The sequence below is a fragment of the Hemiscyllium ocellatum genome, chromosome 49, assembly GCF_020745735.1.
Source record: "Hemiscyllium ocellatum isolate sHemOce1 chromosome 49, sHemOce1.pat.X.cur, whole genome shotgun sequence".
NCBI classification, from domain to species: Eukaryota; Metazoa; Chordata; class Chondrichthyes; order Orectolobiformes; family Hemiscylliidae; genus Hemiscyllium; species Hemiscyllium ocellatum.
Window position 1 is genome coordinate 13,333,614 of NC_083449.1, and position 27,385 is coordinate 13,360,998.

Consider the following 27,385-nt stretch of genomic DNA (forward strand, 5'->3'; position numbering starts at 1 on the left):
ACTTTGTTAGACCTGTACTGTGTACAGTTGTGGGCACCACATGATGGGAGAGGTGTGAACGCATGGGAGAGGGAAGCAGTTTACGGTCCCAGGGATGAGAAACTTCAGTGAGGAGGAGAGATCGAGGAAGTGGGAACTGTTCCCCCTACTGGAGGTGCCCATCCCCCCCGATGGCAGTTACCATGTCGCTATTGAGGTCTCCCCAAAGCCCACCGCCCCCCGTTTCTCCCAACAATGGGTACATCCATGTCACTATGAGGGGTTCCCAGTCCACTGGAGATGTCCCAATGCCAAATGAGTGGGCTCCCAGCCTCAGAAGGGAGCTATTCCACCCTCACAACAGGCGGGTCCATGCCATTATGGGAGTGGGGAGGGTGGTGGGATGGCCGGCTCTCCCGAAAGGGAGTCCAGCTCAGTGGGGTATCTCTCTATCCACAAGAGGGAGGACCATGTCCCAATGGTTGGTGGGGACGGCGTCCACCTTTTTTCTGTTTGGATGTCTGGAGGCTGGTGAAGGAGATGGAAGGGAAGGGGAGGGGACAGTGTCATCATGGTGGATCCCCTCGCTCCCTCCACCCCTCTTCTTGAGAGCGAGAGGGAGAGAGACCACACTCACGGTGGTGGGATTGCCACCGCCCCCACACCTGCTCCCCACCCACACTCACATGCCCACCCAGATACCTCCACCCACCCCTATACACCCGCACTCCCACCACCTACACCCCCACGCTCACACCCACACAGCCACCAAACACCCCCACACCTATACAAGCACACCCACCAGACACTCCCACATCCCCACCACTATCCACACACCCACCAGACACTCCCACACCCACCCCCCCCACACCCACCAGACAATCCCACACCCACACACCCCCACAGCCCCCCTCCCACACCCACCACACCCATCACCCACACTCCCACCCACACACCCCAGACATTCCCCCCCCACACACACACCCACACTCATCACACATCCCCACCCACCAGATACTCCCAAACCCATACACCTACCAAAGACTCCCCACACACCCTCCTCCCACACCCACCACACATCCACACCCATACACCCACACTCTCACCCACACCCCCCAGACATTTCCCCCACCCACACCCCCCTCCCACACTCATCACACACCCACACCCATACCCACCAAACACTCCCCCACACCCACCACAGATCCACACCCATACACCCACACTCCCACCCACACCCCCCAGACATTTCCCCCACCCACACCCCCCTCCCACACTCATCACACACCCACACCCACCAGACACTCTTACATCCCCACCCACCAGATACTCCCCAACCCATACACCCACCAAACACTCCCCCACCCCCACCACAGATCCACACCCATACACCCACACTCCCACCCACACCCCCCAGCCGCACCCCCCTCGCACACCCACCACACATCCACACCCCCAGACATTTCCCCCACACCCACATCCCCCCATCCATACCCACTAGACATCCCCACACCTACACACCCCCAGACATTTCCTCCACCCACACCCCCCTCCCACACTCATCACACATCCACATCCATACACCCACACCCCCAAACATTACCCCCTCCCACACTCACCACACATCCACACCTACCCCCCCAAACATTACCCCCTCCCACACTCACCACACATCCACACCTACCCCCCCCAAACATTACCCCCTCCCACACTCACCACACATCCACACCTACCCCCCCCAGACATTACCCCCTCCCACACTCATCACACATCCACACCTACCCCCCCAAACATTACCCCCTCCCACACTCACCACACATCCACACCTACCCCCCCAGACATTACCCCCTCCCACACTCACCACACATCCACACCTACCCCCCCCAGACATTACCCCCTCCCACACTCACCACACATCCACACCTACCCCCCCAGACATTACCCCCTCCCACACTCACCACACATCCACACCTACCCCCCCCAGACATTACCCCCTCCCACACTCACCACACATCCACACCTACCCCCCCCAGACATTACCCCCTCCCACACTCATCACACATCCACACCTACCCCCCCCAAGACATTACCCCCTCCCACCCTCATCACACATCCACACCTACCCCCCCCAAGACATTACCCCCTCCCACCCTCATCACACATCCACACCTGTACACACCCCCCCCCCCAACCCTCCCCACCACCCTTACCCCTCCCCCTCCGCTCCCAGCCGCGGTGGGCGGGGTCCCGGGGCGTGGCTCCGATGGCGGCCGCGCCTACCCAGGCTGCCCCGCGGCGGGGGAAAGCGCCCTATCTCGGGCAGCGGCGGGGGGGGCGGGGGCGTGGCCTGGGGCCGGGCGCGGCGCATGCGCGGGCTCTCGCCCCTCCCCCTCCTCTCCCTCTGGAGCCTCGCGGCTGCGGGGCCCGGGAGCTGCAGCTGAGAGAGAAAAAAAAATCCCCCAGAGACTGAGCGGCGGCGGCGGCGGGAGGAGGAGGAGAGGGAGGGGGGGGCTGGATTGCAAAAACCCACCGCCCCCCGCGGCCCCAACAGCGTGCAACCTGACCATTGCAGCGGCCCGGGCCGGATGCATCGAGTGGAGGCCGAGGCTTGGGCCTGGGAGTCCCTGCCCAGAGTGTGAGTGACATAAATACCCCCCTCCCCCACCCCCAGGGGGGGGGGGGGGGGGTTAGGGGTAAAAGGTCTGAGCCTGGGATGCATAGACCACCCACCCCCCTCCCTCCCTCCCTCCCTCCCTTCCTTCAGGGGGGGAAGCCCCCAGTGTATGGGTGAGCAGGGTCCTTTTTGACTGAGTGACATAAATACCCCCCACCCTCAGGGGGAGGGGGGTGGGCAGAAGGGGGTGGGGTAAAAGGTCTGAGCCTGGGATGCATAGACCACCCACCCCCCTCCCTCCCTCCCTCCCTCAAGGGAGGAAGCCCCCAGTGTATGGGTGAGCCGGGTCCTTTTTGAGTGAGTGACATAAATACCCCCACCCTCAGGGGGTGGGGGTGAGCAGGGGTGGGATGGGGTAAAAGGTCTGAGCCTGGGATGCATAGACCACCCCCACCCCCCCCTCCCTCCCTCCCTCCCTCCCTCCCTCAAGGGAGGAAGCCCCCAGTTTGTGGGTGAGCAGGGTCCTTTTGGAGTGAGTGACATAAATACCCCCACCCTCAGGGGGCAGAAGGGGGTGGGGGTGAGGAGTGGGGGGGTGTGGGGTAAAAGGTCTGAGCCTGGGATGCATAGATCACCCCCCTCCCTCCCTTCGGGGGGGGGGGGAAGCCCCCAGTGTGTGGGTGAGCAGAGTCCTTTTTTTTGAGTGTGAGTGACATAAATACCCCCCACCCTCGGGGCAAAATGGGTGGTGGGGGGGGTGGGTGTAGCTTGGGAAGAGTCTGAGCCTGAGATACGTAGACCCACCGCCCCCCACACACCCCCCCCAACTCCTTCCCCGGGCTCGGGGGGGGGGGAAGCTCCAGTTTGTGGGTTAGGAGGGTCCCTATTGAGTGTGGGTGGTATGAGTTCCCCCTTTCAGGGGGGCAAGTGAGTGACCCCTGGGGAGGAGGGGATTAGGACAGTCTGGGTGTATGAATCAAATACCCCCCCCTGCATGGGGGCAAGGAAGACCCACTGGGTTAGGAGCGACTGAGTGTGAATGATAAATGCCCCCTTTAGGGTCAAGGGGCTCCCTCTTGGATGGGGTGGGAGGGGGTGATTGAGATAAATGCCCCTCCACCCCTTCAGCTGCATGCAGGACCCCCTGGGTTAGGAGGGTCTGCTGGGTGGGGGGGTGTGTGCGCGCGCCAGCTAACCAGCTTCTCCTCAGGGGTAAGGGAGATCCCGGGGCAGGGTGGGGGTGTAGAAGGATCTGTCTCTGAGATCAATAACCCCTTCTCTGGGGTGGGGGCTAGGGGGTCTGAGGGAGAGGAGAATCCGTCGGGCTTTTTCCCCCTTCCGGGGGCAGTTGTAGGGGCAGGAATGCATCAAGTGAGTCTCCGTCTGTCCGGGGGATGAGGGAGGGAGACACTGACGCTGGGGCGAGGGCTATAGGGTCTACGGCCGGCTGGGTTTACAGCGATGGGTGAGGGGGCCTGGAGGAAGGGTGAGGGGGCTGAATGGAGCAGCTTCCTGTCCCTGTGTGTAACGGGCTGGAGGAGGGAGGAGGGGCTGAATGGCCGCCTGTCCCTGTGTGTAACGGGCTGGGAGGAGGGAGGGAGGGGCTGAATGGCCGCCTGTCCCTGTGTGTAACGGGCTGGAGGAGGGAGGAGGGGCTGAATGGCCGCCTGTCCCTGTGTGTAACGGGCTGGAGGGAGGGGCCGAATGGCCGCCTGTCCCTGTGTGTAACGGGCTGGGAGGAGGGAGGGGCCGAATGGCCGCCTGACCCTGTGTGTCACGGGCTGGAGGAGTGGGATAGGGCCGTGGGGGGGCGCGGTGAGGGTTAGTATCGCTCCGGGAGCGGTCTCTCGTTGGCGTTTCCTCTCCCCCCGACCCACCCACCCACCCCTCGCCTCGTCTGAACGTCACCCTCTCTCTCTCTCTGCCCCCTCGCCCCCCGTCCCTCAGGAAGGTGGAGCCAATCGAGAGGGAGTCCCCACCTCGGGTTACCACCCGCCAGGAGGCGAAAGAGGAGGACCGCAACTGCCCGGGCTCTCCCCCCTCGCCCCTGCCTGCCGATGAGGGCCCGGCGTCGCCGTGGGAAGGGCCGGACCGGAAACCCGCCGCGGCGGAGCTGGGAGAGGGGCCCGAGTCTCTCCGGGAGGATGCCGGCGCTCACCGCTGCCCCCAGTGCCCCCGGACTTTCACCGCGCCCTCGGAGCTAGAGGTGCACCGGCGCTCCCACACCGGTGGTGCCGGCGACCGCCTGCTGCGGTGCTCCGTCTGCCGGGACTCCTTCCGCGGGCCGGCCGACTTCTTCGGTCACCGCTGCCCGCCAGGCGGCCGGTGCCGGTGCCCACCGGGCCGGAGCGAGCCGTGCCGGTGTGCCGCGGCCGACCGGGAGAAGCCCTGCCAGTGCAGCGCCTGCCACAAGGTCTTCCGGCGCCTCTCCTCCTTCCTGGCGCACCGCTGCGGCTCCGCCCGGCAGCCGGACAGGCCCTTCCGGTGCGACGTGTGCGGCCGGAGGTTCGCCCAGGAGGCCAAGCTCGAAGACCACCGGCGCACCCACACCGGCGAGCGGCCCTTCAGGTGAGGGGGGGGGCAGGGAAAGGGGCGCACCGCGGCGTGGCGCTCCCTAACCGACGGGGAATCCGTCTCGGACTTCAATACCCCGCTCTGGTGTCCGAGGGTCTGCAGTAACAGGGGGAGCTTGGGGTTGGAGGGAGGGAGAGAGAGACCACCTTGTGTTATTGAGGCAGTTGACTCCAGCGTCCACTGTTTCGCGACTGGAAGTGGGTGTGTGTGTGGCTGCGTGTGTGTGACTGCGTCTGACTGCGTGCGTGTGTGTGACTGCGTCTGACTGCGTGCGTGTGTGTGTGTGTGTCTGACTGCGTGCGTGTGTGTGTGTGTGTCTGACTGCGTGCGTGTGTGTGTGTGTGTCTGACTGCGTGCGTGTGTGTGTGTGTCTGACTGCGTGCGTGTGTGTGTGTGTCTGACTGCGTGTGTGTGTGTGTGTGTCTGACTGCGTGTGTGTGTGTGTGTGTCTGACTGCGTGCGTGTGTGTCTGACTGCGTGCGTGTGTGTCTGACTGCGTGCGTGTGTGTCTGACTGCGTGCGTGTGTGTCTGACTGCGTGCGTGTGTGTCTGACTGCGTGCGTGTGTGTCTGACTGCGTCTGACTGCGTGCGTGTGTGTCTGACTGCGTCTGACTGCGTGCGTGTCTGACTGCGTGCGTGTCTGACTGCGTGCGTGTCTGACTGCGTGCGTGTGTGTGACTGCGTGCGTGTGTGTGACTGCGTGCGTGTGTGTGTCTCTGTGTGACTGCGTGCGTGTGTGTGACTGCGTGCGTGTGTGTGTCTCTGTCTGACTGCGTGCGTGTGTCTGACTCTGTCTGACTGCGTGTGTGTGTGTGAGGGGGGTGGTGGCGCAGTACGTGTTGTTGCAACGAGGCTTTCAGACGAACGCCTGGACAGGGAAGTTTCGGAGGTGCCTGGGTCAACGGGGGGTGGGTGGGGGGATTGGGGTCAGCACGGAGCCGTTCGGGCTGAAGGGTCTCTGTGCTGTGGGCCTCCTGTGAAACCACACCTTCCCAACACCTTCCCAATACCCACCCGAACTGGAATTCCAAAGCCCAGACTCTCCGAGCTAAGGAATTCATCTCCGTCTTATTCCTGAGATTGTCGCTGTCTGGTCCTAGACTCTTCCGAGAGAGTGACTATCCTCTGAGCATTGACCCCCCCCCCAAAATTCCCAGGACGTGGGTATCGCTGGCTGGACCAGGGACTCTGGGAGGGTGCGGGGAGCGTGCAGACTTTGGGATGGGATGGGATTTTCCCCAGCAGCGGCTCACCTCCACTCTGAATGTTATCGAGTGCGTCTCTAACGTTGAATCCAAGTTCGGCCCCTGGATCTCTGTACAATGCAGCTCTGGCTATCGCCTCCCCGTGGGGAAAGCGAGGACTGCAGGTGCGGGGAGGGTGGGTCTGAGAGTGTGGCGCCTGGTCAGGCAGTGTCTGAGGGAGAGCTGACGGTTTTGGGCATTATCCCTTTGTCAGGAATGACGGATGATTTAGTCAGTGTGCCGTGTGTTCTTCCAAACCGCACGTTCGTAAGGGACGGTCCCTCGGTACCCAGGGATCATCCGACTGTACCTTCTCTGTTAGTGTCTCCATGAAACCAGTGCCCCTGTCACCCAGTGCTCCGCAATGTACCAGCCTCTTGTATTCTGTGAGGACGGGGGTGAGGGGGCCCTCGCGATGTGGAAGGGGTTAGGGGAGAGGGTGGTCAGCTCTCTCGCCCTGTTAGCCCCACCTGCTAGCTTGCCCTGGGTCCTTTCTCCCCCTGTCTGAAAACCGCGCGGGTTTTCCACCCCCCTCTCTCTCTCTGAATACAGTCAGCGTGAACTGACTATAACGTTGTTGGCGAAACGTGAACTTCAGGCTGAGCGATTTTTGACGGGCGTTTTTCTCGAGCTATTTTCTGGACCAGTTGCAGAGGAACGCTGCTGTACAGGGGGAAAAACCCCGTCTGGGTCACTAATGGCCTTCGGGGAGGGAAACCGCCCTCCTTCCCTGGTCTGGCCTACACGTGACTCCAGGCCCAATGTGGGGGAACTCTTCAAACCGCCCCCTGGGCCGTAAATACCGGCCTGGCCAGTGACTCCCTTCCTCGTCCAGCGAATGAGGGGGAGGATAGCACCGTGAGCCTGAGTGAGGGTACCACTCACAGGCCAGGGCTCCGAGAGGGGTAATGGTCAGAGAGGGAGCTGGTGGAGGCAGGTTAAGCAAGTTGGAGGCTGGTTAGCGAGTCCGATCACCTGGAATCCAGGGAGAGCGAGGCGTTTGGAGACAGGACTGGCTGGAAGGGAGAAGATGGAGGCTGGAGGGTCACTTCTCAGACCAGAGGCCTCTGAGTAGTGGTGTGCCCCAAGGATCGGTGCTGGGTCCACTACTTTCTCTGACGTATATATCAATGATTTGTACAGGGGAACGTAGGCGATGTACTTGGTAAGTTTGCGGATGATCCCAAAATTGGCGATGTGGCGTTCAGCAAAGAGGGTTACCTCAGTGTACAGCAGCTGGGCCAATGGGCTGAAGGGTGGGCAGGCGGAGTTGAGTTGAGATAAATGTGAGGTGCTACGTTTTGGAAAGCCCAGTTAGGGCAGGGCTTGTACCTTTTTAAAGGTAAAGTCAGGGGAGTGTTGCCCAACAAGGAGAGCTTTCGAGTTCTGGATGGAAGCTTGCTCGCTGAGTTGGAAGGTTGGCTTTCAGACGTTTCGTCACCAGACTGGAGAACATCATCAGTGAGCCTCCAGTGAAGCGCTGGCGTTAGTGACCCGCTTTCTGTTTGTGTGTTGAGGTGCCCTTGGGTGGACGATGTCATTTCCTGCGGTGATGTCATTTCCTGTTCTTGTTCTCCGAGAGTGGTAAATGGGATCCACGTTGATGTGTTTGTTGACGGAGTTCTGGTTGGAAAGCCACGCTTCGGGGAATTCTCGTGCGTGTCTCTGTTTGGCTTGTCCTAGGATGGCTGTGGTGTCCTAGTCAAAGTAGTGTCCTTCCTGATCCGTATGTAAGGATACTAGTGAGAGAGGGTCTTGTCGTTTTATGCCAGTAAGGGGATTATTGACGGTCTTATTACCAATTTAGTGATGACAGAAGTGTTATCCATGTAGTGGGCCCACAGTTTGGGTTGGATGGTTGGTTGGCAGAGTCTCTGCATGACCGTCTCTGCTAAGAATCCTGATATCGGAGATCCCCGGGTGTTCTGTCTCTATAACATTCACTAGAGAAGAGGAAACAACAAGAAACTGCCATTCATTGTACATAGATACACACACACACACACACCGCGCACGCACACAGCACACCGCACCGCGCGCGCGCACACACAGACACACAGACACACACACACATACACACACACGCCATACACACATGCATAGATACACACGCACACGCCACACACGCGCGCGTGTAGATACACACACACACAGATACACACGCACACACCACGCACACGCATAGATAGACATGCCACACAAAAGCGCACACGCATAGATACACACACCTCTCTCTCACGCGCCTGCCCAACACACAGATACACGCACGCCACACGCAAGCAAAGATACACACTACACACGCGCACACACCACACACGCGCACACAGATACACACACCACACGCGCACACAGATACACACACCACACACGCGCACACAGTTACACACGCCACACGCGTACGCATACACATGCGCACACGCTGCACATGCACACACGCGGCACATACACACACCACGCACACGTGCATGCATAGATACACACGCACGCATAGATACGTACGCACGCACCACACACACGAATGCATAGATACGCACGCACGATACACACGCACACACACCCCCACACATGCATAGATACACACGCACACACCACACTCTCGTACGCATAGATACACATGCGCACACGCTATGCATAGATACACGCGCGCACTGCGCACGCATAGATACGCACGCAGCACACACACATGCATAGATACGCACGCACGATACACACGCACACACCACACACGCATGCATAGATACGCACACACCACACACACGCATGCATAGATACACATGCACACCACGCACATGCATGCATAGATACACGCGCGTACACCACACACATGCATGCATAGATACACACGCGCACACTACACACGCATGCATAGATACACACGCGCACACTACACACGCACGCATATATATGCGCGCACACACCACACGCAAGCTAGCATAGATATGCGTACAGGCACACACTTAGATATGCGTATGCGCGCGTCTAGATATGTTCAGCCGCGCACGCCTTGATACGCTCGCATGTGCATGTCTATACACGCCTAGGTACCCTACCACGCGTACGCCGCGATGCGCTCACACGCCTATACACGCCGAGATGCGCTCGCACGCATTGATGCGTTTGCCCTCGCACACCTAGATATGCTCACGCGCCTGGACACGCTTGCCCACGCATGCACAGACATGCGCGCACCACGCACATGCATGCATAGATACGCACGCACACACCACACACACGCATGCATAGATACACATGCACACACGTTTCACACGCGCACACCACATGCATGCATGCATAGATACACACGCACAACACACGCATGCATAGATACACACGCACACACATGCATAGATACACACGCACATGATACACCCCACACACGCATGCATAGATACACACGCACACACTACATACGCATGCATAGATACACACGCACACACTACATACGCATGCATAGATACACACGCACACACCACACACACGCATAGATACACATGCACACACCACACACACGCATGCATAGATACACACGCATGCATAGATACACACGCATGCATAGATACACACGCATGCATAGATACACGCGCACACACCACACGCGCACACACTACACACGCATGCATAGATACACACGCACACACTACACATGCACACACCACACACGCACACACCACACACACGCATGCATAGATACACACGCACACATTACACATGCACACACCACACACATGCATGCGTAGATACACATGCCACGCACGCATAGATACACGCACGCGCACACCACACACGCATAGATAGACATGCCACACAAAAGCGCACACACATAGATACACACGCCTCACACACGCGCACGCACACCACACACAGATACACACGCACGCCACACATGCAAGCATAGATACACACACCACACACACACGCACACAGTTACACACGCCACACACACGTACGCATAGATACACATGCGCACAAGCCGCACATGCACACACCACGCACACGTGCACGCATAGATACACGCGAGCACTACACACGCATAGATACACGCGTGCACTACGCACGCATAGATACGCACGCAGCACACACGCATGCATAGATACGCGCACACCACACACGCATGCATAGATACGCACACACCACACACGCATGCATAGATACGCACACACCACACACGCATGCATAGATACGCACACACCACACACGCATGCATAGATACGCACACACCACACACGCATGCATAGATACGCACACACCACACACGCATGCATAGATACGCACACACCACACACGCATGCATAGATACGCACACACCACACACGCATGCATAGATACGCACACACCACACACGCATGCATAGATACGCACACACCACACACACGCATGCATAGATACACGCGCACACACCACACACACGCATGCATAGATACACGCGCACACACCACACACACGCATGCATAGATACACGCGCACACACTACACACGCATGCATAGATGCACACGCACACACTACACACGCACGCATATATATGCACACGCACACCACACGCAAGCTAGCAAAGATATGCGTATAGGCACGCACTTAGATATGTGTATGTGCACGTCTAGATATGTTCGGCCGCGCAGGCCTTGATACGCTCGCATGTGCATGTCTATACATGCCTAGGTACCCTACCACGCGTACGTCGAGATGCGCTCACACGCCTATACACGCCGAGATGCGCTCGCCCGCCCGCGCACGCCTATACACACCTAGATACGCTCGCACGCATTGATGTGCTCACGCGCCTGGACACACTTGCCCACGCGTGCACCATGCACGCATAGACATGCGCGCACCACGCACGCATAGATATGCATGCGCGCACCACGCACATGCATGCATAGATACGCACGCACACACCACACACACGCATGCATAGATACGCACGCATGCATAGATACACATGCACACACATTTCACACGCACACACCACACGCATGCATGCATAGATACACACGCACACACCACACGCATGCATGCATAGATACACACGCACACTACGCATGCATGCATAGATACACACGCACACTACACACGCATGCATAGATACACACGCACACACAACGCACACACATGCAAAGATACACACGCACTCACCACACGCATGCATAGATGCACATGCACACACCACACACACGCATGCATAGATACACACGCACGCATATATATGCACGCACACACCCCACACAAGCTAGCATAGATATGCATACGCGCGCGCACTTAGATACGCTAGCGCGCACCTAGATACCCTCGCACGCCTAGATACACTCGCACGCCTATACACGCCTAAATACGCTCAGCTGCGCACGCCTAGATACCCTCGCACGTCTATACATGCCTTGATACCCCACCACGCGCACACCTAGATACCCTCGCACGCACAAGCCTAGATACCCTCGCACGCCTATACACGCCTAGATATGCTCACAGGCCTAGATACGCTCGCCCGCGCACGCCTAGATACGCTCGCCCGCCTATACACCCCTACATACACTTGCCCGCCTAGGTACGATCGCCCGCCTAGATACCCTCGCGCGCCTATACATGCCTAGATACGATCGCACACCGAGATACGCTTGCCCGCGCACGCCTACATACGCTCGCTCGCCCGCGCGCGCATTGATATGGACGCACGCACCACACACACGCATGCATAGATTCACATGCACACACCACGCACGCTTAGATACACATGCACACACCACGCACACGCATGCATAGATACACAAGCACACACCACGCACACGCATGCATAGATACACACGCACGCACCACACGCATGCATGCATAGATACACAAACACACTACACACGCACACACCCCACACACGCATGCATAGATACACACGCACATATGATACACACGCACTCACCACGCACATGCATGCATAGATACACACGCATGCATAGATACACACGCACATATGATACACACGCGCTCACCACACGCATGCATAGATACGCACGCATATATATGCACGCGCACATCACACGCAAGCTAGCATAGATATGCGTACGCGCACGCGCACCTTGATACCCTCGCACGCCTATACACACCTAGATACACTCGCACGTGCATGCCTAGATTCCCTCGCACGCCTATACACGCCTAGATACCCTCGCACGCCTATACACGCCTAGATACCCTCGCACACGCATGCCTAGATACGCTCGCCCGCGCGGTCCTGGGGACGCTCGCCCGCGCGGTCCTGGGGACGCTCGCCCGCGCGGTCCTGGGGACGCTCGCCCGCGCGGTCCTGGGGACGCTCGCCCGCGCGGTCCTGGGGACGCTCGCCCGCGCGGTCCTGGGGACGCTCGCCCGCGCGGTCCTGGGGACGCTCGCCCGCGCGGTCCTGGGGACGCTCGCCCGCGCATCTATACGCGCCTAGATACCCTCGCCCGCCTATCCATGCCTAGATACGCTCGCACGCCTAGATACGCTCGCCCGCACACACCTAGATACACACGCCTATTACACACCTAGATACGCTCGCACGCCTATACATTCCCAGATACGATCGCACACCGAGATACGCTCGCCCGCCTAGATACGCCCGCGCACACCTATATACGCTCGCACGCCTAGATACGCCCGCGCGCGCCTGGACACGCTCGCACGCGCGCGTCTAGATACTCTCGCGCGCCTAGAAACCCTCACACGCACACACCTAGATACCCTAGCAAGCCAATACACGCCTAGCTACCCTCGCGCGCGCATGCCTAGCTACCCTCGCGCGCGCATACATGCCTAGCTACCCTCGCGCGCGCATACATTCCTAGCTACCCTCGCGCGCGCATACATGCCTAGCTACCCTCGCGCGCCTATACACGCCTAGATACTCACGCGAGCGCGCGCGCCTAGATACTCTCGCGGAGATACCCTCGCCCGCCCGCGCCTAGATACCCTCGCCCGCCCGCGCCTAGATACCCTCGCCCGCCCGCGCCTAGATACCCTCGCCCGCCCGCGCCTAGCTACCCTCGCGCGCCTATCCACGCCTAGATACCCTCGCGCGCCTATACACACCTAGTTACACTCACCTGCGCGCGCCTAGAAGCGCTCGCACGCCTATACACACCTAGATAACCTCGCACGCCTAGATAACCTCACACGCCTACACACGCCTAGATAACCTCGCACACCTACACACGCCTAGATACGCTTGTTCGCGTGCTTAGATATGCGCTCACGCCTAAATACGCTCGCACGCGCAATCCTAGATACGCTCGCACGCCTATACACGCCTAGATATGCTCGTTCGCGTGCTTAGATACTCGCGCACGCCTATACATGCCTAGGTAGGATCGCACACCGAGATACGCTTGCCCACGCACGCCTACCTATGCTCACTCGCCTAGATAGGCCCGCGCGCGCCTGGACGTCGTGCACCACGCACGCACGATACACACGCATACACCACACACACACGCATGCATAGATTCACACGCACACACCACACACACACGCATGCTTAGATACACACGCACACTACACACGCCTGCATAGATACACACCACACACATGCATGCATAGATACACACGCGCACACCCCACACACGCATGCATAGATACACACGCACACACCACACACATGCATGCATAAATACACGCACACACCACACACATGCATGCATAGATACACACGCACAAACTACACATACGCATGCATAGATACACACGCACACATATATATGCACGCACACACCACACGCAAGCTAGCATAGATATGCGTACGCGCATGCGCTTAGATAATCTCGCGCGCGTGCCTAGATACTCTCGCGTGCGCACGCCTAGATACTCTCGGGCGCCTATACACGCCTAGATACACTCGCCCGTCTGTACACGCCTAGATACGCTCGCCTGCCCGTGCCTAGATACGCTCACCCGCCTATACACGCCTAGATAAACTCGCACGCCTATACATGCCTAGATACCCTCGCATGCCAGTACACACCTAGATACCCTCGCCCGCCTATACACACCTAGATACCCTCATGTGCATGCCTGGATTCCCTCACACACCTGTACACGCCTAGATACCCTCGCCCGCGCACACCTAGATACGCTCGCCCGCCCGGTCCTAGGAACGCTCGCCCGCCCGCGATCTTGGATACGCTCGCCTGCGTGGTCTTAATACGCTCGCCTGCCCATACATGCCTAGGTACGCTCGCCCGCGCGGTCCTAGGTACGCTCGCCCGCGCGGTCCTAGGTACGCTCGCCCGCGCGGTCCTAGGTACGCTCGCCCGCGCGGTCCTAGATACCCGCTCGCCCGCCTATACACACCTAGATTTGCTCGCTCGCCCGCGCGGTCCTAGGTACCCGCTCGCCCACCTATACACACCTAGGTTCGCTCGCTCGCCCGCGCACGCCTAAATACGCTCATCCGCGCGGTCCTAGGTACCCGCTCGCCCACCTATACACACCTAGGTTCGCTCGCTCGCCCGCGCACGCCTAGATACGCTCGCCCGCGCACGCCTAGATACGCTCGCCCGCCTATACACGCCTAGATACGCTCACGCACGCACTGTACGTGCGCAAACCACACGTATGCACAAACCACACACACACTACACGCGCACGCAGATGCATTCACGCGCACGCAGATGCATTCACGCGCACGCAGATGCATTCACGCGCACGCAGATGCATTCACGCGCACGCAGATGCATTCACGCGCACACCGATGCATTCACGCGCACACCGATGCATTCACGCGCACACCACACACATGCACGCATAGATACACACGCACACACCACACGCAAGCACGGATGGATATGCACACGCACGCACGCATAGATATGCACATGCCACATGCACGGACGCATAGATCCGCGCGCACACACCACGTACGCACGCGCATAGGTATGCGCGCACACTCCACACGCACGCTTAGATATGCACACACCCCACACGCACGCACAAATAGATATGCACGCACACACCACACACACGCACGCACAGAAATGCGCACGCATACATAGATATGCCTTGATACGCTCGCACGTGCATGCCTATACACGCCTAGGTACCCTACCACGCGCACGCCGAGATGCGCTCACACGCCTATACACGCCGAGATGCGCTCGCCTGCCCGCACACGCCTGAATACGCTGGCACGCATTGATGCGCTTGCCCGCGCACGCCTAGATACGCTTGCGCGCCTGGACACGCTCGCCCACGCGCGCACCACGCACGCATAGACACGCGCACACCACGCACGCATAGATATGCATGGATGCACGCACGATACACACGCACACACCACACACACGCATGCATAGATATGCACGCATGCATAGATACACGCACACACGTTTCACACGCGCACACCACACGCATGCATGCATAGATACACACGCAGACTACACATGCATGCATAGATACACGCACACTACGCACACGCATGCATAGATGCACACGATACACCACACGCATGCATAGATACACGTACACACCACACGCATGCATAGATACACATGCACACACTACATACGCATGCATAGATACACACGCATGCATAGATACGCACGTGCACACCACACACACGCATGCATAGATACACACGCACACACTACATACGCACGCATAGATACACACGCATGCATAGATACACACGCACACACCACACACGCATGCATAGATACACACGCACACACGATACACACGCACACACCACACACATGCATGCATAGTTACACACGCGCACACCACACACACACGCACACTACACATGCACACACCACACACACGCATGCATAGATACACACGCACGCATATATATATGCACGCACACACCACACGCCAGCTAGCATAGATATGCATACGCGCGCGCACTTAGATACGTGCACACGCTTAGATACGCTAGCGCGCGCGCCTAGATACTCTCGCACGCGCACACCTAGATACCCTCGCACGCCTAGATACACTCGCACGCCTATACACGCCTAAATACGCTCGGCCGCGCATGCCTAGATACCCTCGCACGCCTATACACGCCTTGATACCCCACCATGCGCACGCCTAGATACCCATCGCACGCACAAGCCTAGATACCCTCGCACGCCTCGATACCCTCGCCCGCCTATACACGCTTAGATACCCTTGCACACGCCTTGATACGCTTGCATGCGCATGCCGTGATACCCTCGCATGCCTAGATACCCTCGCACGCCTATACACGCCTAGATACCCTTGCGCGCCCGCGCGCCTCGATGCCCCCGCGCGCGCGTTTACGCGCCTAGATACCTTTGCATGCCTATGCGCGCCTAGATACCCTCGCACGCGCCTTGATACGCTCGGCCGCGCATGCCTTGATACGCTTGCACGCGCATGCCTAGATACCCTCGCACGCCTATACATGCCTAGATACGATCGCACACCGAGATACGCACGCCCGCGCATGCCTACATACGCTCACACGCCTAGATACGCCCGCGCGCGCCTAGATACCCTCGCACGCCTATACACGCCTAGATACCCTCGCGTGCCTAGATACCCTCACCCGCCTATACACGCCTAGATACCCTTGCACGCCTATACACGCCTAGATATGCTCGCGCGCCTATACATGCCTAGATACCCTCGCATGCCTAGACACCCTCACATGCCTATACACGCCTAGATACCCTCGCGCGCGCACGCCTAGATACCCTCGCCCGCCTATACACGCCTAGATACGCTCGCCCGCCTATATACGCCTAGATACGCTCGCCCGCGCGGTCCTAGATACGCTCACCCGCGCATACACGCCTAGATATGCTCGCCCGCGCATACACGCCTAGATACGCTCACGCACGCACTGTACGTGCGCAAACCACATGCATGCACAGATATGCACAAACTACACACGCACTACACGCGCATGCAGGTACATTCACGCGCACACCACACACACGCACGCATAGATACACACGCACACACCACACGCAAGCACGGATAGATATACGCACGCACGCATAGATATGCACATGCCACATGCACGGACGCATAGATCCGCGCGCACACATCACGTACACACGCGCATAGGTAAGCGCGCACACTCCACACGCACGCCTAGATATGCGCACACCCCACACACACACATAGATATGCACGCACACACCACACACGCGCGCATGCCCCACACATACGCACGCATGCATAGATATGCATACACACACACACTCGCATGCACACACTGATACGCACGCACACGAACACGTGGTCACACACCTGTACACACAGGCGCACGTTGGGCGCACACCCCCCTTTTTGGCAGGTTGGCCTGTACAGGACAATGTTGAAGCGACTATCTGGGGCGGGAGGGTTCAGGGTTACACCCCTGTGTAGAACTCAAGGGGAAGTGTGTGGGCTTGGGGGGAGGGTGGGGGGGGGAAGGAGGGAGAGTGCTGGGGGTCAGTCATTTGGAGACGGTGCCTGGACTGTCTTCGGCAGCATTTCAGTTGTACCATTGTAACCTGAAACCGAAAGACGCAATCTGGGCTGTAACAAGTTTTGGATGTAACGTTTCTATTGGGACCCTGAGGTCCACTTTCGGATAATCCAATATTCGGAGAATTGATGTTCGGATCTTTGAGCTTTCTCTGTGTAGGTAAGGTGAGTGGGTGGGTGGCAGGTATCTTTTCCTGAGTGCGGGATATTTCCGGTCTAGAACTGGGAGTAGGAGTAGGCTGACCGTCACTCAATGAGACCATGGCTAATCTTATCATGAACTCAGCTCCACCTACCTGCATTTTTACCACATCCCTGAATTTCTTTATTTTTAAAAACCTTAGCTTTAAAAGTGGTTTCTGAAATAGCGTCAATTATTCCCTGGGAAAGGAATTCCATCGATTAACAACGCTGTGGGTGGACGAGTTCCTGGTCAGTTCAGTCCTAAACCTGCTTCCTCTCCTCTTGAGTCACAGAGACGTACAGCGCGGAAACAGACCCTTCGGTCCAACCCGTCCGTGCTGACCCAGATATCCCAACCCAATCTAGTCCCACCTGCCAGCACCCGGCCCCATATCCCCCCAAACCCTTCCTATTCATATACCCATCCAAATGCCTCTTAAATGTTGCAATTGTACCAGCCTCCACCACATGCTCTGGCAGCTCATTCCATACATGTACCACCCTCTGGGTGAAAAAGTTGCCCCTTAGGTCTCTTTTATATCTTTCCCCTCTCACCCTAAACCTATGCCCCTCTAGTTCTGGACTCGCCGACCCCAGGGAAAAACACTTTGCCTATCTATCCTATCCATGACCCTCATAATTTTGTAAACGTCTATAAGGTCACCCCCTCAGCCTCCGACGCTCCAGGGAAAACAGCCCCAGCCTGTCCAGCCTCTCCCTGTAGCTCAGATCCTCCAATCCGGCAACATCCTTGTAAATCTTTTCTGAACCCTTTCACGTTTCACAACATCTTTCCGATAGGAAGGAGACCTGAGGACATGCCCTGTTATCCTCGCCTTACCTACCAACGGAAGCGTCCCACCCATTTCCATTTCATAATTTTGCATAAGATTCCCCTTCCCCCTAATTCTTCTGAATTCCAAAGAACTTACTCTACTCGGAATCACGGCAGCGTATCTCCCCTGTCCCTCCCTCTCCAGTGACATGCCATCCTTCCCCCAAGTGAGGAGATCAAAACTGCGCGCGCGATCCCAGGTATGGCCTCAGTCGCAACTTGTACCCCGTTCACATTACCCCCCTCCCTCCCTCCACCCCCAAAACGGCTTTTAACCTCAACAGGGGGGGGGGGGGGGGGGGGGGGGGAGCGTACGTTTCAGGGGGGAGAGGAGAGCGATTTTTTTTGAACACCAGGCGTGTGGGCTGAGTCTCCGAGAGGGAAGTGGGAGATGTGGCGACAGTGACCAAACTGAAAAGGCGTTAGGAGACGTCCCGTGGAGGGATCAGGGGGGCAGGGAGGGGGGGGTTCCGGTTTACTCTGGGGAATGACTGACGGGCCGAAGAGCCTGTTCCAGCGCTCTCTGATCCAGCCCCTGGCCACTGGGAGCGAGGTTGGTTTGGGAACAGGGATGGAACGGTGGGTGGGTTTTCTGTGCTGCGCCACTCTGTCACGGGATTGCGTCTCCCGTTGTGCGTCGGTTTGTTATATCAGTGACTTGCCATGAGTTGGATTATTTACCCGTCTCTCTCTCTCTCTCTGTCCCTCTCTCTCTCTGTCCCTCTCTCTGTCTCCGTCTCTCTCTCCCCCCCCCTCTCTCTCTCTTGCCCCCTCCCTCTCTCTCTCTCTTGCCCCCTCCCTCTCTCTCTCTCTCGCCCCCTCCCTCTCTCTCTCGCCCCTCCCTCTCTCTCTCCCTGCCCCCTCTCTCGCGCCCTCTCTCTCGCGCCCCCTCCCCCTCTCTCTCTCGCCCCCTCCCCCCCTCTCTCTCTCGCCCCCTCCCCCTCTCTCTCTCTCGCCCCCTCTCCTCTCTCTCTCTCGCCCCCTCCCCTCTCTCTCTCTCGCCCACCCCTCTCTGTCTCTCTCGCCCTCCCCTCTCTGTCTCTCTCGCCCACCCCTCTCTGTCTCTCTCGCCCACCCCTCTCTGTCTCTCTCGCCCACCCCTCTCTGTCTCTCTCGCCCCCTCCCTCTCTGTCTCTCTCGCCCCCTCCCTCTCTGTCTCTCTCGCCCTCCCCTCTCTGTCTCTCTCGCCCTCCCCTCTCTGTCTCTCTCGCCCTCCCCTCTCTGTCTCTCTCGCCCTCCCCTCTCTGTCTCTCTCGCCCTCCCCTCTCTGTCTCTCTCGCCCGCCTCTCTCTGTCTCTCTCGCCCTCCCCTCTCTGTCTCTCTCGCCCTCCCCTCTCTGTCTCTCTCGCCCTCCCCTCTCTGTCTCTCTCGCCCTCCCCTCTCTGTCTCTCTCGCCCTCCCCTCTCTGTCTCTCTCGCCCCCCTCCCTCCCTCTCTCTCGCCCCCTCCCTCCCTCTCTCTCGCCCCCTCCCTCCCTCTCTCTCGCCCCCTCCCTCCCTCTCTCTCGCCCCCTCCCTCCCTCTCTCTCGCCCCCTCCCTCCCTCTCTCTCGCCCCCTCCCTCCCTCTCTCTCGCCCCCTCCCTCCCTCTCTCTCGCCCCCTCCCTCCCTCTCTCTCGCCCCCTCCCTCCCTCTCTCTCGCCCCCTCCCTCCCTCTCTCTCGCCCCCTCCCTCCCTCTCTCTCGCCCCCTCCCTCCCTCTCTCTCGCCCCCTCCCTCCCTCTCTCTCGCCCCCTCCCTCCCTCTCTCTCGCCCCCCTCCCCCCTCTCTCGCCCCCCTCCCCACCCTGGGGCAGGTGTGACGTTTGCGGGAAGGTCTTCTCCCAGTCCTGCAAGCTCCTGGCGCACCAGTGCATCCACACCGGGGAGAAGCCCTTCCGCTGCCAGGCTTGCGGCCGCTCCTACAACCGCCTGGACAACCTGCGGCGCCACCAGCGCTCCCACCTGGTGGAGCGCCCGCACGTCTGCCCGGTCTGCGGCCGGGCCTTCGCCGACCCCGGCCGCCTGCTGTCCCACCAGCGCGGCCACGCCGCCGAGAAGCCGTTCCGCTGCCCGGCGTGCGGCCGGGGCTTCGCCCGCTCGGCCAAGCTGGCCCTGCACCGGTGCCCGCATGCCGGCGGCGGCGCCGCCCCCGCAGCTGAGCGCCTGCACCGCTGCGGCGACTGCGGCAAGACCTACAACCGGCCGGAGAATCTGCGCCGGCACCGGCGTTGCCACGGCCGCCTGCGGAAGGGCCTGCACTGCCTGCTGTGCCAGAAGTCGTTCAACCTGTTCTCCACCTTCCTGGCCCACCAGGCGCTGCACACCGGCGAGAAGCCCTTCCGCTGCGCCGTCTGCCACAAGGGCTTCGGCGCTTCGGCCTCCCTGCTGGCGCACCAGTCCATCCACACCGGCCAGAAGCCCTACCGCTGCGGCGACTGCGGCAGCAGCTACAACCGCCTGGACAATCTACGCCGGCACCAGCGGTCGCACCAGGGCGACCCGGCGCCAGCCGAGGGCGGGGAGAGGAGGAGGAGGAGGCGGAGGAGGAGCGCCGTGGCCAAGGGGCCCCTCCAGGCGGAGCGGGACGTCCCCTTCCAGCTGGTCTTCCGGTGCGAGGTTTGCGGGGAGACCTTCCCCGCGCTGTCTGATCTCCAGGAGCACCGTCTGGGCCACGCCGAGACTTCATATCCCTGCGACGTCTGCGGGGAGAGCTTCTCCGAGGCGTCTGCCCTCCAGACGCACCGTCTGGGCCACGCCGAGACCTCGTACGGCTGCGACATCTGCGGAGAGACGTTCCCCGCGCTATCAGACCTCCAGACGCACCGTCTGGCCCACGCCGAGACCTCGTACTGCTGCGACGTCTGCGGAGAGAGCTTCTCCGAGGCGTCTGCCCTCCAGACGCACCGTCTGGCCCACGCCGAGACATCGTACGGGTGTGACGTCTGCGGGGAATCGTTCCCCGCGCTGCCTGAACTCCAGACGCACCGTCTGGCCCACGCGAAGACCTCATACAGCTGCGACGTCTGCGGGGAATCGTTCCCCGAGTTGTCTGCCCTCCAGACGCACCGTCTGGCCCATGAGGAGCCGTCGTACGGGTGTGACGTCTGTGGAGAGACGTTCCCCGCGCTGCCTGACCTCCAGACGCACCGGCTGGCCCACGCGGAGACTTCGTATCCCTGTGACGTCTGCGGGGAGACGTTCCCCGCGCTGCCTGACCTCCAGACGCACCGGCTGGCCCACGCGGAGACTTCGTATCCCTGTGACGTCTGCGGGGAGACGTTCCCCGCGCTGCCTGACCTCCAGACGCACCGTCTGGCCCACGCGGAGAGGCGGGGAGGACACCGCTGTGACACCTGCGGGGAGACATTTCTCCGAGCGGAGGAGTTGCTGGTGCACAGCTACGTGCACGCGGGGGAGCGGCCCTTCTCCTGCACCGTCTGCGGCCGCGGTTTCACCAAAGCGTCTTCCCTGTGCGCCCATCAGGCCATCCACACCGGCCAGAAGTCTTACCGCTGCTCCGTCTGTCCAAAAAGCTACAACCGCCTGGACAACCTCCGGCGACACCAGCGGGTGCACTTGGGCGAGCGGCCTTTCCGGTGCACGGTGTGCGGCCAGGGCTTTGTCTCCTCGGCTCTCCTACGCGCCCATCGGGCGGCCCAGCATCCTGGCATCACCCGCGCTCCCCCCTCCTCCTCCTCCTCCTCCTCCCCCCAACCGCCACCAGCGTCCTCCAATCGCCCAGCATCCCCAGACCCGGTCATCCACGTGGCCACGCGCTTTGAGTGCCGGGTGTGCGGCGAGGGCTTTGCTGACTCACTGGGACTCCGCGCCCATCGCTCTCTGCACCTCCAGCCCTCCTACCAGTGCCCCGAGTGCGGGGAGATCTTCAACGACTCATCTTCCCTCCAATCCCATTGCTTGACTCACGTAGACTCCTCCTACCAGTGTCCCGAGTGTAGGGAGATCTTCGAAGATCCATCTTCCCTCCAAACCCATCGTTTGACCCACGTAGACTCCTCCTACCAGTGTCCTGAGTGTAGGGAGATCTTCGATGGTCCATCATCGCTCCAAACCCATCGTTTGACCCACGTAGACTCCTCCTACCAGTGTCCCGAGTGCGGAGAGATCTTCGAAGATCCATCTTCCCTCCAAACCCATCGTTTGACCCATGTAGACTCGTCCTACCAGTGTCCCGAGTGTAGAGAGATCTTCGACGATCCATCTTCCCTCCAAACCCATCGTTTGACCCATATAGACTCCTCCTACCAGTGTCCTGAGTGCGGGGAGATCTTCAACGACTCATCTTCCCTCCAAACCCATCGTTTGACCCATGTAGATTCCTCCTACCAGTGTCCCGAGTGTAGGCAGATCTTCGAAGATCCATCTTCCCTCCAAACCCATCGTTTGACCCACATAGACTCCTCCTACCAGTGTCCTGAGTGTAGGGAGATCTTCGAAGATCCACCATCGCTCCAAACCCATCGTTTGACCCACATAGACTCCTCCTACCAGTGTCCCGAGTGTAGGGAGATCTTCGAAGATCTGTCATCGCTCCAAGTCCATCTTTTGACCCACGTAGACTCCTCTTACCAGTGTCCCGAGTGTAGGGAGATCTTCGAAGATCCAGCATCGCTCCAAACCCATCGTTTGACTCACGTAGACTCCTCTTACCAGTGTCCCGAGTGTAGGGAGATCTTCGAAGATCCATCTTCCCTCCAAACCCATCGTTTGACCCACATAGACTCCTCCTACCAGTGTCCCGAGTGTAGGGAGATCTTCGAAGATCCATCTTCCCTCCAAACCCATCGTTTGACCCACGTAGACGACTCCTACCAGTGTCCCGAGTGTAGGGAGATCTTCGAAGATCCACCATCGCTCCAAACCCATCGTTTGACCCACGTAGACTCATCCTACCAGTGTCCCGAGTGTAGAGAGATCTTCGAAGATCCATCTTCCCTCCAAACCCATCGTTTGACCCACATAGACTCCTCCTACCAGTGTCCCGAGTGTAGAGAGATCTTCGAAGATCCATCTTCCCTCCAAACCCATCGTTTGACCCACATAGACTCATCCTACCAGTGTCCTGAGTGCGGGGAGATCTTCGATGATTCCTCCTCTCTCCAGACTCATCGGGCTGTCCACACCGATACCTCGTACCGCTGCCCCGAGTGCGGTGAGGTGTTCGCCGACTCGCCCACCCTCCAAGCTCACCGCCTAAGCCACGCCGACGCCTCGTACCAGTGCCCTGAGTGCCGGGAGATCTTCGACGACTCCCCTTCCCTGGCCGCCCACCGGCTCAGCCACATCGACACCGGTTACCGGTGTGCCGGCTGCGGCCAGGACCTGGAGGGCGCCCTGGCCCTCTCTGCCCACCGGTGCCCGGCCACGCCGGGAGACAAGCCCTTCCGCTGCCTGCTGTGCGGCAAGGGCTTCAGCCAGGCCGTCTCGCTCAGGAAGCACCGGTGTGCCGGCGGTGCCGGGGGAGCCGAGGGGGTGGCGCCGAGTCCACCCGTCGCGGTCCCCAGGGGCTCCCGGCTCTCCCAGCGCCCCGGGGAGCGCTGCTTCCGCTGCCCGGCCTGCCCCAAGGGCTACAACCGCCTGGACAACTTGCGGCGGCACCAGCGGGTGCACCTGGGCGAGAGGCCGTTCCGCTGCACCGCCTGCGGCGAGGGCTTCCCCTCGTCGGCCTCGCTGCGGGCGCACCGGGCGTCCCGGCACTCGGGGCGCCCCCCCTCGCGGCGGGCGGGCGCCCCCTTCGAGGGGCACCCCTTCCCCTGGGCGGGCGGGGAGGCGGCACCGGCGCCCACCCTCCCCACCTCCCCGGGGTCACCGCCCCCCGGCTGCGACCTGTGCGGGGAGCGGCTGCCAGACGCCCTCTCCCTCCGCACCCACCGGCTCCTGCACACCTGGGGGGTGGGGCGCCGGGCGGAGGGGGAGGGGCAGGGGGGAGGGGAGCCGTGCCAGTGCCCGCAGTGCGGCGCCACCCTGCCCGGCCCCTCCGCCCTGGAGGAGCACCTCCTGCTGCACGCCTGGGAGCAGCCGTTCCGCTGCGACGTGTGCGAGGCCCGTTTCACCGACTCCTGCGCCCTGACCGAGCACCAGCTGGGGCACGGCGCGGGGCCCGGCAGCCCGGCGCGCTCCCCTGCCCTCCCCCGGGTGGGGACGGGTGCCTCCCCCTCCCCCTCCCCTTCCCCTTCCCCTTCCTCCTCCACCACCACCACCACCACCGACGCCCACCGCAAGCCCTTCACCTGCCCGGTGTGCCACAAGTCCTTCGGCGCCGGCCCGGCGCTGCGCGCTCACCGCACCATCCACACCGGCGACAAGCCCTACCGGTGCCAGGTCTGCGCCCGCAGCTACAACCGCCTGGACAACCTCCGCCGGCACCAGTCCACCCACCTCAAGGCGGAGCGCTGACCAGCGAGACCCCCCTCGCGCACCCACCGCGTTCCTCCCCCACCATGGCGTCGCCCGCCAGAACCGGGGAGCTGTGTGTGTCCGGGCCGGAGGGTCTCGCGGTTATCCGCTCCCCCTCCAGCCCCAGCCAGGAGGCGCTCTCTCTCTCTCCCCCCCCCCCCCCCCCCCCCCCCAAGGCAGGGAGGGGGATTCGCGGCGTTTCGCTTCTCGGGATGCACCGGGAGGATTGTTTCGGGGAGAAACGGCGATGGTGAGGGGGCGGGAGCGTGGGTCTGTGTCTGACTCTGTGCCGTCCCAGTCCCTGGGTGGGTTTGATGGGGGAGGGGGGTCACGGTGTAGAGGGAGCTTTACTCTGTATCTAACCCCCTGTCCCTGGGAGTAGGGGGACTGTGTAGAGGAAGCTTTACTCTGTATCTAATTCCCTGTCCCTGGCAATGGGGACAGTGTAGAGGGAGCTTTACTCTGTATCTAACCCGCTGTCCCTGGGAGTGGGGGACGGTGTAGAGGGAGCTTTACTCTGTATCTAACCCCCTGTCCCTGGGAGTGGGGGATGGTGTAGAGGGAGCTTTACTCTGTATCTAATTCCCTGTCCCTGGGAGTGGGGGATGGTGTAGAGGGAGCTTTACTCTGTATCTAACCCCCATGTCCCTGGGAATGGGGGTGATGGTGTAGAGGGAGCTTTACTCTGTATCTAACCCCCTGTCCCTGGGAGTGGGGGATGGTGTAGAGGGAGCTTTACTCTGTATCTAATTCCCTGTCCCTGGGAGTGGGGGATGGTGTAGAGGGAGCTTTACTCTGTATCTAACCCCCATGTCCCTGGGAATGGGGGTGATGGTGTAGAGGGAGCTTTACTCTGTATCTAACCCCCATGTCCCTGGGAGTGGGGGACGGTGTAGAGGGAGCTTTACTCTGTATCTAATTCTCTGTCCCTGGGAGTGGGGGACTGTGTAGAGGGAGCTTTACTCTGTGCCATGCCCCCTCCCCCCATCAAACACTCCCAGGGACAGGGGCTGAGATAGTGTAGAGAGAGCTTTACTCTGTATCGAAACCCCATCCCTGAGAATGTTTGATGGGAGACCATGTAGAGGGAGCTTTACTCTGTATCTATGCGCCCCATCCTGAGAGTGTTTGATGGGGAGGGGGTGTGAGGCACAGTGTAAAGGGAGCTTTACACTGTCCCTGGGAGTGTTTGATGGGGGGATGGTGTAGAGGGAGCTTTACTCTGTATCTAATCTGCTGTCCCTGGGTATATATAATCTGGGATGGTGTAGAGAGAGCATTACTCCATATCTAACCCTGTGCTGTCCCTGTTCTGGGAGTGTTTGATGGGGACTGTGTAGAGGGAGCTTTACTCTGTCTAACACCCCCCCACCCTTCTTGTCCCTGGGGGTGTTTGAGGGAGCGAGGAGTGTACAGGGGGCTTTACTCTGTATCTGAACTTCAGTCCTTGGGAGTGTTTCATAGGGGACAGTGTAGAGGGTGATCCCTCAGCACTGACCCTCCGACAGTGCCCGCTCCCTCAGCGCTGACCCTCCGACAGTGCCCGCTCCCTCAGCGCTGACCCTCCGACAGTGCCCGCTCCCTCAGCGCTGACCCTCCGACAGTGCCCGCTCCCTCAGCGCTGACCCTCCGACAGTGCCCGCTCCCTCAGCGCTGACCCTCCGACAGTGCCCGCTCCCTCAGCGCTGACCCTCCGACAGTGCCCGCTCCCTCAGCACTGACCCTCCGACAGCGCCCGCTCCCTCAGCACTGACCCTCCGACAGCACCCACTCCCTCAGCACTGACCCTCCGACAGCACCCACTCCCTCAGCACTGACCCTCCGACAGCACCCACTCCCTCAGCACTGACCCTCCGACAGCACCCGCTCCCTCAGCACTGACCCTCCGACAGCGCCCGCTCCCTCAGCACTGACCCCCCCGACAGTGCGGCAGTCCCTCAGCACTGACCCTCCCACAGTGCCCACTCCCTCAGCACTGACCCCCCCCCCACCCCCCAGCACAGAGAGATAGAGGTGGAGGGAGGGGGGGGAACCTGTTACCTGCCGAACTCAGTCTTGGATACTAACAGTGCAAGAGCTGATTCACTTGGGAATCTC

The 27,385-nt window shown here is 60.2% G+C and overlaps 1 protein-coding gene across 1 annotated transcript; it reads left to right on the forward strand.

The window, feature by feature from the left end:
• The first annotated feature begins 2,376 nt into the window (after positions 1–2,376).
• On the forward strand, positions 2,377–26,920 carry LOC132837340 (zinc finger protein 729-like). Its single transcript, XM_060857005.1, has 3 exons — positions 2,377–2,614; positions 4,541–5,161; positions 20,686–26,920. Exons 1-3 carry the CDS (start codon positions 2,565–2,567, stop codon positions 25,286–25,288), a joined length of 5,274 nt encoding a protein of 1,757 aa, XP_060712988.1. The 5' UTR covers positions 2,377–2,564; the 3' UTR covers positions 25,289–26,920.
• Positions 26,921–27,385: the final 465 nt, after the last annotated feature.